The sequence below is a fragment of the Triturus cristatus genome, chromosome 7 (genome assembly GCF_964204655.1).
Source record: "Triturus cristatus chromosome 7, aTriCri1.1, whole genome shotgun sequence".
NCBI classification, from domain to species: Eukaryota; Metazoa; Chordata; class Amphibia; order Caudata; family Salamandridae; genus Triturus; species Triturus cristatus.
This window is the reverse complement of record NC_140590.1, coordinates 919,707,661-919,724,105: the sequence shown is the minus strand read 5'-3', so window position 1 is coordinate 919,724,105 and position 16,445 is coordinate 919,707,661. Positions and strand designations below refer to the sequence as shown.

The 16,445-nt window shown below is 45.6% G+C and overlaps 1 protein-coding gene across 1 annotated transcript in view; it reads right to left on the bottom strand.

The window, feature by feature from the left end:
• Window positions 1-16,445, bottom strand: part of DOCK2 (dedicator of cytokinesis 2) — a 1,824,799-nt gene that overhangs the window by 34,637 nt on the left and 1,773,717 nt on the right. The window contains exons 44-47 of the mRNA XM_085617853.1: window positions 12,877-12,963; window positions 11,404-11,580; window positions 8,949-9,032; window positions 1,463-1,600 (exon numbers count right to left, since the gene is read on the bottom strand). Of these exons, the coding sequence (XP_085473979.1) occupies window positions 1,463-1,600; window positions 8,949-9,032; window positions 11,404-11,580; window positions 12,877-12,963 (486 nt within the window). The remainder of the gene's footprint in view (window positions 1-1,462; window positions 1,601-8,948; window positions 9,033-11,403; window positions 11,581-12,876; window positions 12,964-16,445) is intronic.

Genomic DNA, 16,445 nt, shown 5'->3' with positions numbered 1-16,445 from the left:
TGCTGTGCCGGAATGCCCCCCCCGTGCAGGAACACCCACATGTGGCGCAGGGCTTTACAACGTGACGCATCTCCCTAGATGTGTCATGTTGTAAATGGCCCGCAGCATGGCACTGGCTTTGCGCCGCCGCTGCGTCACAAAAGTGGCGCAACGGCGGCGCAAATCTGGTGTAAGGGGCTTGTAAATTTGCCCCGGGGTATTTCAAGAATATCCAACTGATGTAGGCTTAACAAGTGGCAGTTTATAGACAACTGAGTGAAACTAAACTGATCAAATAAAACCACTTAACCGATAAGGGCGTTCACCATATTGGGTTCATCATTGTTCTGCATTGTGGTCAAGGAAAAGAAAAAAGTAAAAATAAATGTTTTTCAGGAAGGATTTGACAAACATGGTTTATTTGGGATGGATCTTCCTTGTATTCACATGCAACTGGCATCAAAAGAGAGACAGGTCCCTCCAGCTCCACTTCTTTAACCCCTTCAGTGCCCATGACGAGATGGTCTCGTCATGGGCAGCGGTTGCGCTGTGCCCATGACGAGACCATCTCGTCATGAACTCCGCCCGCTAATAGAAAGCCCGGCACAGGGCGGGGAAAGGGCGGGGCACGCAAGAGGTTAAGCGGCTATTCTGCTTAGTTGTTTTCTTGCGAACTTTATAAAGCACCCCATGGTCTTTCCCCTCCTCCATAAATCAATCCCCATTCCACCAATTCAGATTGAGATCTGATAGACAATAGCATTTTAGGAGGGAAAAAAGGATCTGCTGTGCGTGGACAACATTAAGGGTGTGAATCAGGCCCTTTTCCTACTGCAGCTGGATGGCCTGTTAGTACTTTTACCTGAACGGAGAGAATCAGTCGTGCATGGGTTTGTGTTCCTCATCGCAGAGTACGTATTTCTGTGACATGGACGCAGTACTATGACAAGTGCCTATATATAATTACCATTCTAGATAACCCTGAAGAATGGAAACCTTTGCTTGAGCTTATTTTCTTTTCTAATGATTTGATTGAACTAAAAATGTCGGCACGGGTTCTTTTTCCTCTCAATGATGAGAATCTTATCATGTGGCATCACCGTGTTCTGCCATAACGTGAAAGTGATGGCACTCTTCAGTTGGCATCGGCCATCACGTAATAGAAAACACAGCAAGAAAAATAGAAAACACAAGATGCAATATCATATAAAATACATACATTTTCAATGCTATAAAAGAAATCCCCCTTGCTATTCAAAATCTGGGTTTACATTTAATTTCTGGTGAAAATGCTTCTTCAGAAGGCCATAAAAGAAATGAACAGTATCTTAAATTCCTTATCTTATACAAGCAAATAAGTATTATCTTATGCATTATATAACTTATTTTCCATGTTTGGGCAGTAAGAATCTACAAAAAGGCAAAACCAGCTAGTTGATGCACTTAAACATTCTACATGAAAAATACATTTGAGAAGTCGTACCAGCTCCCTGGTTCCATACTCTTTCTCCACTTTGTTTTTTAAATGCTTAAAACACTCTTCCATCCGATCATGAAAAGGGCGAAGGTCATCTCCCACTCTTTTTCCATGGATCTTAATGCCAGCACCAAGGAAAGGCATCTAAAAAAATATATTAAAAAAGAAAACCTGAACAATATGATTCATTATACTTTTTCAAAGAAGGTCTTTCTTTGCTCGGCACCACCAAAGTTCTTTACTCGGAGATTTGAGCCCTGAATTAATAATGCACATTACCCCCAGGTCCCTTATGTCCTCGTCCCATTCAGTAACAAGGTGGAGATAACCATCTCCCGACAAAAAAAAAAGACTAGGAATGCTGGGACCCTAATACTGTCCCTCCCACCGGGAGTACATAAGCAGTACTTACCCAGCATCCCGACTGTCCTTTTTTCTGTCTGTCGAAAGAATGGACGTAGATGTGCTGGTGCTGCTCCTGCTGGACTGGAGTGGCAGTGCTTCTTTCCTACCCCCACCCGGCTGCCTGGCTGTGCGGGCGCCGGGTTTCGTGGGTTGTCTCAAGGCCTGCCGGGCTTGCTTGGGAGTAAGCCACTGTTGGAGCCGGTTTCCTGCCTGACCTCCTGGCCCTTTGCGGCTGGGGTTTGGTCTCCCGGTTTCTTCCGGGTTGTTGGGCTCGTATTCCTGAGCCTGGCCGGGTGAGGCGTGCCGCACTTGGGAGTTTCCTGTCCGGTCTCCTGGATTGTGGGCGATTGAGGTGGGGGCCTTGTTCCTGGGGTTGGCTCCCACTCTGGGTGAGTGCTGCTTGTCGTTTTTTGTTTCTTTTCTCACTTTCTGCTGTTGATTTGTGTTGCTGCTGATGAATGGCATCTGGGTGCCGTGTCCGTGGTTTCCCTTTCAGTGCCTCCGATGCTGTTAGCAGCAGTTGCCTGCAGCTGCTTCCTTTGGAACCTGGAATCCTGGTTCGTCTCCTGGCCTGTGCGCTTGGTTCCGTGTAGTTCTTGCCACGGATCGCTGGGATGCATGACTGGCTTATCCTGTGGGAGAAGGGCAGCTACTAGTGGGTGCAGAGGGTTCGTGGGTCTGTGATCCCTCCTTCACGGATGGATGGTGATTCATCTAATTACTACGGGGGCAGGGTTTTGGGCTCCCTTCCCCTTCTGTTCCGGTGATTCGTACTGGCGGCTCCGTGTTCGCTCGCACCCAAGCTGTGTCATGATGGACGGGGATGGGTCGTGGTAGTGTCAGGTTTGTCCGCTTGGCCCCGGTCCGCCCGCCCCTGTCCCTGATTCACTGTGGCCTGTGTTCTAATCCTGGTGTTTCTGTTTGTCTGTGACCTCCGTTACAATACACAATCACAGATTCTGTGATGAAGGTTGGGGAAAGACGTTCCTTCTGCTGCAGGAACGCAATTTTTTCTCTTTTTCCTGCCCTTGGGGGTGTTCCGGGTGGTAGCGCTGCCTGGTGCTTTCCTTTGGGGGCGAGGTCCAAGTTGCTTGGATTTGCATGCCACCTCGTTGTGCGCGCCTGACGTGTTTGTGCCTCTGTTTTTGTCGCTGGGGCCACAGCGCTGGTGGGCTGCCTCTGTGTTCCTGTGAGTTGCTTCTTGCCTCCCTCCCCGTCCTCCTGGGTTTGGTTCCCGGGATCGGTGCCAGTTTTCTGGGGTGTGGCCCCCCTGGGTGGTACGGACGGGTCCGTGGTCCTCTTGACCCTGGACGGTGCCACTCGCGCTTTGTCATGTGTGGGGGTTGTACTTCTGTGGCGGCTGTGCCTGTCTGCCGCGCTGGTGCTTGCCCTCTCCTAGGCTTCTAGTGCTCCCGGGGTCTGCCCTGCTCTTTTCGGCTGGTTCAGTGTGGTCCTGCTCCTCGCAGTTGTTGCTGGTACAGTGGTCTGGTCTGGTCTTGGGTGAGCTGGGTCCGCGGTGGGGTGTGGTTCCTCTCCTGGTTCCCGTGTGCTGCGCCTGGTTCCTCTCGGGGCTTCAGGATGTTGGGCCTGGGGCTCTGTGCTGTGCTCTGGGCCCGCTGCCTTCGGTCCCGTTTGGGGTTCAGGGCTGTCGTCGTCCTGTTCTGGGGGCTGGCCTCCTTGTGTTTCTGGGGTTGGTGCTACATCTTTAACTGGTGGTGCCTCCTTTGCGGCTGTGCTGCTGTCCTTCCGCCAGTCTGGGGCTGCCGGTGTTGTCCCAGTTCCTCCTTTGTGCTTGGTTTGCTTCATGGGGGCTGGTGGGTTATTGTGGTCTCCGGCTGCTGGACTCTTCCGTGCTGGTTGCTGTTGTCTTTGGTTGCTCCTGGCTCTGGTGCTCTCTTTGAGCTGTTCCTGGCTTCTGGGGTTCCCCTGCTTCTGTTGCATCCCTGCTGTTTTTTTCCGGTGATGCCTGAGGGCTTGCTTCGGTGGGTCCTGGCCGCCTCTCCTAGTTCTGCCGCTGGTTCTGCTCGGTCTGGTTGGGTGTCTGGCAGCCCTGTGGGGTGCTATGGCTTGCTTTGTTTTTCTGGCCTTCCCCTCCCTGGGGTTTGGCTGGTGTGGTTGGGCTCCTGCTCTTCCTTTCCTTGCTTTCCCTCTCAGGGTTGTGGTCCCTGGGGCGGTTCACCAGTTTGGCCCTGGGGTTCTTGACGCTGCTGCAGTGGCCTTGGCGTTGGTGCCTGTTTTCCCCTCTTCTGGGCTGCGGTTCTCTCCGTTGGCGGTCCGTCTTTGGCTCTGAGTGCTGTTGCTCCCTGTAGGGTCCTGGTCTTGTTTGTTCCCCGTGGTGGGTGCTTGGCTGTGGGTCCACTGGGGCTTTATGGCTCCTGCGTTTTTCAGCGCCTGTTGGTTGCATTCTTCGGGCCTGCTGGCTTGCCTGTGCTCTTCTTGGGTGTCCTGGCTTGGGGCTCGGTTGGTCTTGGGCTGTGTCCTGCTGTGTCCTTCTGGGTCTGCTCCTGCTGACGGCTCTTCCTGGACCTGGTTGTATGTCTGTGTTTCTGCCTGGTCCTGGGATTTCCGTTGGGTGCTGTTGGGTTTCGGGTTCCCCCATTGCCCCGGGGCTCCTTCTTTGTTGGCCCTCTTCCCTGTTGGTTGGCGTGTCCGGCCTGTTGCTCCTGGTCTGCCGGTTTCCTGGGGGTTTGGTGTGACCTCTGGCTGCGCCTCCTGGGTTTTGCTGGCTCTGCTGTGGCTTCTCTAGCGGCTCCGGTGTGTGTTTGGCAGGGCTTTCCCGGTTCTTTGCTGATTTCGCTGTCCTGGTTCGCTCTTGCCTTGACTTGCTCCCCAGGCTCTGCTTCTGGTCGGTGTCTGTTTGGTGTGTCCCCCCCTCTCTGGTTGGGGTGCGGTTTGGTGGGTTTGTTTTGCCTCTGTGGGTTCCGCTCTCCTGGCTGTCGGTTGTCCGGAGTCTGCTGTTGCCTGGCCCTCTGTCTTCTCTGCTGCCTCCGGTTTCCGCTTTGGCGGTTTCCTCTGTTGTATTTCCTCTTCCGGCCTCCTGTGTGGTCCGGCGGTGGTGTGCTGGGTGTCTCGGTCTGACTCCCTGTCCTTGGCTTCGGCCTGGACTCTGTGACGGCTCCTTCTGGGGCTGGTTGCCTGAGGGGTGCTCCTGCGTTGGCGGGTTGCTTGGCTTCTGTCCTGACCTCCTGGTAGCCTTTTGCTTGTTGCCCTGGTTCTGGACATTTTCTTGTCTCCTTTCTGGCGTTGGCTGGGGTCTGGCCTGGTGGTTTCTGGTCGGGGTGCTGTGCGCCCTGGGGCCTTTCCTCTGCTCCTGCCTTTGCTGCATGCTGTGCCTGAGTGTTGGGTGCCTGTGCGGTCTTTTGTCTTCTGCCCCGGCTTTGGTCTAGTCTGGTCCTCCGCCCTGTTGGCTCCTGTTCTTGTCTGCCCTCTGGGGGTCGGCAGGTTTGTGCCTGGTTGGTTCTGGGTTTGGGGTCTGCCGTGGCTTCCCGGTTGGCATGGCCTTGTGCCCTGCCTTGTTTTTTTCCTTCCCTTTGGGGTTGGGCTTTGGGGTTGTGGCCTTTGAGCCTGTCCCTGTCCTTGCTGTGCCGGTTTGGTTCCGGGTTGTTTCTCGGCGTTTGCTGGCCTCGGTTGTTTGGTCGACTGTCTGTTGGGTCTTTTCTGGGGGTGTCTCTGGCCTATGGTCTTAGGGTTGGTCTCCTCTGCCCCTGTTGCGGTGCCCTGGTTCGTTTTTCGGCCTCGCTCCCTGTGGGTGCTTTGGCTTCCTGGGGTTGCTGGTCTTTGGCTCCTTTCCGGTCCTTTTCTGTTGTTTGGGTCTGGCTCATGGTCGGTTCCTGGCCTCTTGCTGTGGCTCCTCCCTCTGGCTTGTGGTGGTGTTTGGCGGTCCTGGTGGTGCTGTCCTTCTTCCTGGGGCCTGGGCCTCCTCTGTGGGGTTGGGTTCGTCCTCTGGTCTCTCTGGGGGTCGGTTCATTTGGTTGGTGCGGTGGCCCTGTGTCTGTGCTTCCTTCCTTCCTTTCTTGTGGGTCTCTCCTTGTGTCTGGGCCCTGTTGTCCGGCCTCGGCTTCTTTCTTTGGCCTTCTCCAATTTGGTCGGGGTTGCTTGGAGTCTGTGCAGCTGCCAGGTCCTGGGTGCCTTCCTGGTGGTTCCAGGCTGGTCCTCCTTGTCCGGTGGTTTCCCTTGGCCGTGTCGTTTGTGTTTTGGCCTGGTTGCTTTGTCTCCATTTTTTTCTGGTTGGCAGCCTCCTTGTTGTGGTTCTGGCCTTCTGTTTTTTCTTGGTGGTTTACGGTCCTTGTTTGTGCCCCTGCGGTCCTGTTCTGGGTTGCTGGCCGGTTGCTTCCTGCGGTTCCCCCCCCCTTTCTGTGCTCCATTGGGTTGCTGCGTTTGGTGTGGTTTCCTGGGTGCGCTTGTGGGTTCGGAAGGCTGGGTTTCTGCTTTGGTATTCTCCACTTTGTTACTGAATGGGACGAGGACATAAGGGACCTGGGGGTAATGCTCTATTACTTACCGGTAATCTTCATTACTCCGGGTCCCGTTGTCTTCGTCCAATTCATACACCCCTCCCTCCCTCCCAGGCGGCCGGCCTTCCTCTGGGGGCTTGGTTGTACAAGCGGGATGCTGGGTAAGTACTGCTTATTTACTCCCAGTGGGAGGGGCAGTATTAGGGTCCCAGCATTCCTCTTGTCTTTTTTTCTGTCGGAAGAAGGTTATCTCCACTTTGTTACTGAATGGGACGAAGACAACAGGACCCGGAGTAATGAAGATTACTTGTAAGTAATAGAGCATTACCAATGACTTTATTAATCATTTATTTATGCAATAAAATCCCCCCACCATATATTAAAAGGCTAAGTCATCTAGCAGTTTCGTGATCACATAGACGAATGAGGCAGAAGGCTGAGGGCCTCATTTACAAGGCTTTGACGTAGGGCAGTGCAGTAAGGAATCTTGCAGGAATGCGTTTTATCAATGTGATATGGGCAATTCCTTTCCTTTCCCCTAAAAACGGTGCACAATGGGCTGCCGTGCCCCAACGAAGGCACCTTTGCACCATGGTGCCAGGGTGCCTGCTTTGTGGGGCAGATTGATTTTTTGCAGGAAGGTATGCCTTCTTGCACAAAATCAATCAGTTCAGGCGATTTCCTTTTTCTATGTGTGCTGCAGAATGCAGCACACATAGAAAAGGAGAGCACGAGGAGAAATTAAAACATTTCTCCTCGTTGCACCTCCCTAACGCCCCCCTGGGGTGGTGCTAGGTTTTGACACATTCCCAGGTTTACGATTTCCCTTAAATCTGGGAATCTGTTGGGCTCCATGGGTGTTGCGTGGGAACACCCACAGCAACACCCATGGAATGCCCCTTTCACACAGTTTTCTGCATGAAAGGGGCACATATTTATAAGGTCATGAAAAGCCACATAAAGTGTTTTTACGTGGCCTTACAAATATGCTGTGGCAAATTGCACCACCAGAACGTCACAAAAGTGACGTTCTGGCGGCGCAAAAGTGCCGGTAGGGCCAGGCCCTGAGTTGTTTTATAGGAACATGGGACTCAGAGGTGGCTTGCAATATCTTTTGAAAGTAAGCCAGTGTGTATTTTTATCCTTATAAAACATGATCACACCATCATCCTCCTACCAACCGCATAAATGTCTTGATCTTTCATATAAAAAAAAGTTTGCATGTTTGCAGACATGAAGAATAAAAGCAAAATCTGCAATGCTAAATTATGTACACCAAAAAGCAGTTAGTAATTTGTTGTAAAAGAATATTAGAACCAGTTTAACATAAATCAGATTGTTTTTTAAAGGCTATGGAGCATAATGAGTGATAACATGCTGAGAGATTCTTTACTTTAATGATTTTTATTATGCAAAGATTAAGGATGCTGCCATAAATCTCTTGTTTGTGTTGATCACTATAAGTGTCTAAACTGCAGCTGTTACAATGCTCTGTGACATTCCTTTTACCGTGGCGGCTGGCTCTGGTAATAGGTATTATTATGTCACAACTCAACTGTAATAATGTATTATAGTTCAACATCACACACCATTTCCATGTTACAGGTGACTAGAGATGTCACAACCCAAATGTAAAAAAGACATTAGACTATATTCAAACATTTTTAGTCTTATGACAAGAAAAAAATGTCTTGCTAGACTGACCTTGTTTGAACAAGGTATATCTTTATAATCTATAATAAAATTATCAAAAGTAATTCTTAAAAGCACCAAATGTATGAGCATTGCCTCCAACGGATGAATCAGTGAAGGGTGTGTTACGTTGGAAACACTGAAATCTCTTCTCTTATATCAATCAAGTTCACCCTATTCTGCAGGTTCGACTCCACTCTCCAATTCAGTACATCTTCTCATCAATACATCTTCTGTCACCCTTGGCCAAAGACTATGTTTCCCCGGAACCTGTTATCATATCATTTAGAAGTATTTGTGCCTCTTCTGCAGCTCTGATAACCAAAAAACACTCTCTGCAACAGGTGATATGATTTGGAACAACTCCGCCTCCTGATGTAGCGCATTGAAACTGATGGCAATATCTTCATAATTCAATGTGTGGCCCTTCAAATGTTTGCAAGTCTGATTTGAAATTAGGAGTTTAACTTGTGTCCCTTTGTATTATCAACATTAGACAAACCATGCTGAAAAACAAAATTGTAACACCTCTTCCATACAGCATATAAAACAAAGTAAACTGGAATTAGAAATGTATGAAAATAGCGATCATGGTGGTAGGATGATATGAAGTGTACCCTTTCCTTTAAAAAAAAAAAAGAGAACTAGGTTGTAATCAATCCATTTCCAACCACACCATCTAACCTCCAGTGAGCCCTGTCCTAGCTTCTGGCGAGTAAAAGATTGAAAAAGCTAAACTTCACTTGAGAATTGAAAACAAAATAATAGAAATGGCAGCACGACAAGGCAGACAACAAATTTCAGCTGCTCACCAATGCCATGGCTGTGGATTAAATTAGTAACTTTTTTTGCATAATAAAAGCCAACAATGAAAGAACTGGAAAACTAACACAAACAAGGTGATCACCTATAAAATATACAGCTCTAAATTGTTATGTTACCTGCCAAGCAATAAGGTCCTTAAGTCTGTTCAGCCTATCGTGGTCTTCTGGATGTTCCTTTGTATATTCAGCTGTAAAGAAAGCCTAAGGAGAAATGGAGCAAGTTAGTTCAGTCTTGCATTCACTAATTTCCTATAAAACCATTTTGCATGCAAAGAGAAAAGTTGTATCAGCATTCGTGCCGTAACCATGATAGCTGGTAGACAGTGCTTGGAATCATTAGAGGGGAAAAGAGCTTTTTCACGATTAGGTCAGTGACTGGTAATAATTGATAACTTTTGATATTATGACATGCAATATGAACTGCCTCCGTCAAATTCCATGAATTGTAATTGTTCGGTAAAGTAGGTTCAGAGTTGGAGTGGGACAAAAAATAGGCCCGGGCCACAAAATAAAGGTGGCCCCCTTTAGTCAATTAGAAAGTTAAAAAAGTTTCCTATTTTTGCTGATTGGTGCGGCTACAAATTTGTAAGGACACACTGTGTAGGTATTTTGCAAGGAATGGAAGACTGCATGGATTTGGCCTTGCTACAGGCAATGTTTGTTTTAATATCATGGAGGCTAACAGTACAAACTGGCTGAGCAGGTGATAAAATAGACCCACAAGAGGCAAAAAGCTGGCAGCCTTGAAAAAGTCACTTTGTGAGGAAATAGGTGTCGGCTGTCACCAATGTATTGAAAACTGGATGTATGTAACCTGTTCATCATTATATTGAGGCTGTCGTCACTGTTTTGAGAACTGGATGGAAGTAACTTGTTTATCAATGTATTGAAAATCGAAGGAAAATACCTGTGAAAGATTTGAAAATATTTGAACTACACTTCATCCTTATTAAAAAATGTCTTGCTCTAAAGACATTTCCTTATTGGATGGATACTACTTACTCTGTTTATACTTCAAGTGGAGTGCTGGGGTATTACTTTTTGATATATTGGCACATTGGGCCTTTGGTCCCGTGTGCACTCACATCTTGGGTAGTAGGGTGTGGACCTACCTCTGAAGCACCATCTCTCTGACTAATGTATTGTACATACTCAGCGTTTACTTTATGCCCACTAAATTGTGTTTCTCAAACGAGGTGTGATGTTTTTTTCTGTAGGATGCTATCATTATGACTGATTAATCCCCAGTCTAGTCTAGATAAATATGACGCTGTGTCGATCTAGATTAGACTTAATATGGTATTCTCACAACACGGATCATTTTCTATGCTTTTAACTGTTGTGAGTCAGCTATTTGCACTTTGTTTGTTCATTTTATATATAGGTTGAATCCACAACTGATTGCTCACTTGTTCCTTCACTTATAGGACATAGATGTTCCCTCGAGTTTGCTCAGAGGTTAAGGTAGTATTGATTACCTGACATCGCAGGTAAGCAACAAACACTTAGATTCTCTACATGATTTGCTCAATGATATTTTGGATACCAACCTGATATTGGTTACTATCTTATATCCTCAACTTGCTATCCACTACACTTTTTGGATAAAATTATTCTCTTCTTTTCTTTTGAGTGCTTGAATGACTTATGTGATGTATGTCTCTTGACATCTTATCTCTTTACAGGTGAACATCACTACTAGTGGACACCTGTCAGAGTGACGATTCACTCCAACCATTGGTTTAGTACTTTACTTCTTCAGTTGATTAATTTGTCGCAACGCTCGCAAACCAACCTACTGTCCTGATTTTTTTCTCAATATTGTTTTACTTCGGACCTAATGAAAACCGCCACACCTCAACAGATGGTATGAGGCAGAAACATATTGACCACCACTTCTCCATAATAGGTTGAATCCCCTCCTCTCATAGTTCTTGTTTTTAGCCATAGCCTACAGATGCCCCAATAAAACCTTTTGGCCTACCCTAGAGTTAGTTTTATCTCTCACAAACATCTATCTTTCTTTTTCTTCCTCATCAATCCTTACTTATCTATCGGTTTTAGGAGACCTCTTTTGAAACACTGAAAACATCCCCGAGCTCCACCCTCTCAGAGAGTGGGTGGTAGCCCGCATTGCTACCAGGTTCGCAATGCGAGGAGGTTTCCCAATGATGAAGCATGCCACCTATGGGTGGGTGAGGGGAATCGTCTTGTAAAAGGGATACTCCTGCACTCTTCTGCTTTATTTTTATTTTAGACCTAGGGGCCTTGCCCTGTTTTGTTGCTCATAGAGAATAGTATGCCATTATTTTAGTGTCATAGTACTATTTTGATTGTTTCAGATGACTTTTGTTAGGAACTCCAAGGTACTCCTGTAATACACTTCGTATCTTTAAAAACTCCAATCTCGATATATATTAAGAGAACTACAAATTGTAAATATTTGACACACCTACATTAAATCAAAAATGTGTTCTGTGAGAAATAAATGGAACCTAAAGTTGCAATCATATCTTTCAATGCTAATTAAATGAATGTAGAATGCTGTAGAGGAACCGCTCCTTTGTCTTACCTTTTCATACTTAGCAAATCCTCCCATGACAGCCGGATCAACTATTCCATTAAGAAGCATGGAGAGAGGGTTTATCGGCAGATTGTCATCTCCCTGGTACTGGTTAATGAGCATTAAAATCTTCTCATTAGTGGTTGACATGGTTTCGATAGCGTTTTCTAAAGGACTGATGGTTGTCTACAAAAATAAAGGTATTGTAAAATGTTAATTTTACACTGTTTCCTATTAGAACGTAAAGTAATAGCATACCAATTTTCATAAATTCTTCTAGTTTAGACTTTTATATAGCATTGTCGTTGGTACCTTTAATCGTTTTCAAAACCTCAGAGCAGTGTTTACTCTTTCAGCTGGGCTTTTTCACAGTTTTATCTTACCAGCCTATTTCAAATAATAGCCATATTTCCCCTTGATTCTGCTTATAACTCATTAAAATTGTTAGTGGATACACAACAAGTAAATATAAGCATGGTCGTTGGCGTGGATGGGGTGGCTGTAGAAAAGATACATCTCCATAGATGTGTTCAACCCTGGAAGCTGCTCCAAGTTTAAGTGGACTTGAAGGAAGAAGCAAAGAACCTCAGGACTTCTGGAAGGAAAAACAATCTTGGCTGCTGCTGAAGTTGCTGGGGAATCATTTGGAGGCTGTAGGAAGCTTTGTTTACCGCTGTGTTTAAGCTTCCCGTAAATGCTTCTGAAATGAAAGGCCTAGTGCCATCATGAGCAGGAGTCAGCTGGACCTGGAGTGTACATGGCAGTGAGTGTGATGACTCAGTCTCAGGAAATCAGCAGCAGTTACCCAGCTTATGGAAACAAGCATACATGTGGGATTCATTGGGAGCACGTCAACTCTTCCTGAGATTATCTGTGCCTACACTATATCATGTTCCTTAAGTCCTACTGGACTCTGAATATGTTCACACAGCACAGCCTGTCAGCCATTGTGGTCTGCAAACCCCAGTAAGCATTGACGTACGGAAATGACAGTGACAGAGGTTTCATTATTGCCGAAGTCATGGTGGCAGGAAAGAGGTTAGTGTACTGGATGAGACGGGGAACCTCCTAGAAGAGACCACATTTGACATACAAGGGAGACAGAGAACAAAATGCATTAAGATCGATGCTAGTTCCTGAATACCCAGAGGCTAGATCACCCAGTAGATCATAGGAGGAAATATAAATTTACATGCTCTGGTAACATATCTTCATGACGATAACACTCAAACAACATGTCTTATTGCTGTGCTGGACCTGGTTTTTAGTGACAAGTCTTTCTGTACAATCCTACCATAGGGAAATCGAGTTGCTCTCAAACACTGAATTTAATTGGGCACAGTTGTGGAAGAATGTTTTTCACTGTACCCAAAGCTCCAAGAACAGCCATGTAACATATCAGTCCAAAAGGCAAACTAAACTATGAATAGATAAATGCCACAGAAGCCATATTTGATGTAATATCATATCATATGTACATACATGCCACATAGACGTAACTTCAAACCAAGGCAGGATTCCTGGAAGTTTATATGCTGTGAGAAAAGTTGTTCTCTCAATCCACATGGACTGTAAAATAAGCACAAAAATTAGAAAGTCAAACATTTTGTGGTGGCGAAAGATTTTTAATGTAATCTCAAAATGCAGTTCTGAAATATAATATGCTAGTTGTGTTTTCTTAAACTGAGTTAGGAACGATGCGCAAACATAATTTGTAAATATTTACATTAAAAAATAAAAGCCTCCCAGTCCCTCTCTGAGTGCTGTGACCAATCACAACGCTGCTGTAAGGCAGTGTTGTGAGTGGCTGAGAGAGTCTGGGAGCCTGGGTGCTTCCTGCGCCAGAGGATAGGCAGCGGCTGGCGACCAGCGATCAGCAGGTAAGATTTCTTTCTTTCTTTCTTTCTTTCTTTCTTTCTTTCTTTCTTTCTTTCTTTCTTTCTTTCTTTCTTTCTTTCTTTCTTTCTTTCTTTCTTTCTTAGGGTGGAAGTTGGAAAAGCATGGGGATCAGATCACTTGATAGTGGACTGGATGGAGGGGCAGCCAGCACCTCAGGCTGTGTTAGATCTACTAGCTTGCAGCTACATTAGGAACTGCAAACTGCCAACATGTTTCTGCTGTAAAAATGATCCCCAATGCACTGACATGTGCAGACTTCCCACCTGAGAAAATCAAACAGACGCAAAGAATGATGACACCTATTCATACACTGCCTAGGTAAGATGTAACAACTATTGTTATTTGAAACTGTAAGTGAAAATTATGCATATAATCTTAATCAATATATGAGAAATACAATGAGGTTTTATTGTTATTATTTTAAGGACTATGGGCCAGATGTACGACCAGTGTAAATTGTGGCTCCCATTTTGCTTTAGATTGCGAGTCGCAAATTGCAAGTCGTAATTTACAATGCAAAACAGTGTCAGCGACACTGATTGCGATTCCCAATGGGATGGCAAAATGCGAGGCTCATGAATATTAATGAGGCACTCGCAATTTGCGACACCATTAGGAATGGCTGGCCCTCCCAGGGATGGTAGCCTGCTGGGCTCAGCAGACCGCTATGTCTGGCACTGCTTTTCAATAAAGCAGGTTCTTTTTTCAATGCAGTTCATTTTTCTTTAAGGAAAATGGATGCATTTTTTTAAAAAATGAAACGTTTTTGTTTCATTATTTAAGGGCAGGTAGTGGTCCTTGGGACCACAGCCTGTCCTTAAAAAATATTTTTTAGAGCCAGTCACTCTGGGGAATGGGTCCCTTGGGGACCCCTTCACAGTTGCGACTCCATTACCACCCTCTTGAAGAGGGCGGTAAATTGCGAGTGTTTTGCTGCCGCAATTGCGGTCCCAAAACATTCATACATGGCTTGTAAGGGGAACAACCTTTACAACGCAATTTTTACAACGCACTACCATTACAACGAAACTGTTACAACGCAAGTGGATTTACAACGCATGCCATTACAACGCAAGTCTTTACATCGTCTTGCGCTAGATGGCGTGCTAACATTACAAATAGTGTAGTTTACTATCCCAACACCTTCCCTACTGTTAAGTGGACTGGAGTTGGAATAGTAAATTACACTTTTCTAATGTTAGCACGCCATCTAGCGCAAGTCGATGTAAAGACTTGCGTTGTAATGGCATGCGTTGTAAATCCACTTGCGTTGTAACAGTTTCGTTGTAACAGCATGCGTTGTAACAGCACGCGTTGTAACGTCATACATCCGGCTTGTAAGTCTCTATGCGGAAGGGAACGCCCCTTACTAATAGCAAGTCGCAAAAAACTTTTTTGCGAGTACAATTTTTTAAGACTCGCAAAATAGTGTTAGTACATGGCCATGTAAGTTTTTGCATGTGCAAACGGGTGGCAAACCCCTTTGCGCATGCAAAAGCTGGTCGTGCATCTGGCCCTATATTGCTATTATACTAATTAATAATCATAATAATTTAATATAATATTAAATAGAACCAAGCTGGTGAAATTAGATTTATTTTTCCACATACTATTATGAATTTGTATGCCATTTATCAAAAAAAGAAAACCATCATTTGTTTAGCAGACAAAAGGCAAAGAGTGATGACTTGCTATCACATATTTTCCATCTCTAGGCATCCATACCTTTCAAGAAAATTAGATTAAAACCCATCCCGAGTGGTACTAATGGCCTAAATGTAAGGTCCTGGCTCATGACCTATGGAGAGTTTGAAAGATAGGTGGGGCGGGTGTCTTCAGGTGGAACAGTGTGTTCACATGTTTACTACGTATGCACCGGAGATGCTCAGGCAATGGAGGCCCCAGAAATGGGAGATGGAACACCTATATGTGCTAATTAATAAAACACATCTGGATTTACTCCATGGGTAGAGAAAACATGGGCCTGGTGGCATAAGGAGTTGTGCTTTCTTGGCACATCACCCTCAGATATCTTTGATTATATATCATAGACAATAGGCTAACTATGCCAACAAAAGTAAATCAGGTTGAGAGGACAGATGTTGCTGCTCTGCTCTGGAAGCTGGGTTCTATTTTCAAAATTCTACGTTTTGTCAAGTACATTCAGAAGTGGCCTTAATTTATGGGAAGGCTGAGTTTTTGGAAACAGAGCTAGACATATACCCAGGGAAGACAATTCAAACTATTGGAGGTAGGCTTCTAGAAAAGCCTTCTGCTCGTCTTATAATAGACACAAAATGGCATCAGCTAGGAACAGCATCCTCTTTCTTACATTGAATGCGAGAGGACAAGGATCAGCAGCTAAATGACATGAGGTCATTCCATACCTGAGGAGGAGAAGGGGCATTTATTTTTTAAATGCATCTCACCAAAATACAGTCACTCACTTGCAATTTAGATGGGGGTCAGATGTATGCCACAGGGTACTGCTCATTTGCTAGAGGGACCCTTAGCTGGATCAGATAAGGGGTTCCCTTTTCTGCATCAAACACTCAGGTAGATAAGTCAGGTCACTAAGTGTTGGTGTCTGGAGCGTTAGATGGAAAAGTGATACTCCTGGTTTGTATTTATTCACCAAACCATTATCAAGAAGTGTTCTTTCCTTCATTGTCTGTGCAGTTTGACCAGATGATTTGTGGCTCAATAATATTAAGCACAGTTTAATATTGTGTTAGTGATGTGAACTTGTACTCCATCATGTCAACACTGTAGGCTCTCACTCTCTTCGCACCCCTTAAAGTAGCCAAGGGCTTTGATAAACAGATGATTGGGGACTAGTTGATATATGGAGGCTGCAGCACAGATATGAAAGGGATTACCCACTTTATTTTAATTAATACCACATGCATGTGATAATGGATAAAATATTATGTCGTGGGGTTTTATGCCAATATATGATAGGTTTGGAGTACTTGGGCAAAAGCTTATCGGCCATAAACCGCTTCTGGTAACCATGCAGATGAGAAGGCCCCCTATCACCAGAGCCCACTTGGAAACCTCAGCCTAGTCCCATGAGTAATCATGATACTTCCTCCAGATTACTCTGAAAGTGGAAGGTGGTGTGGCAATACTGCATTGGAAAAACGGTTGGA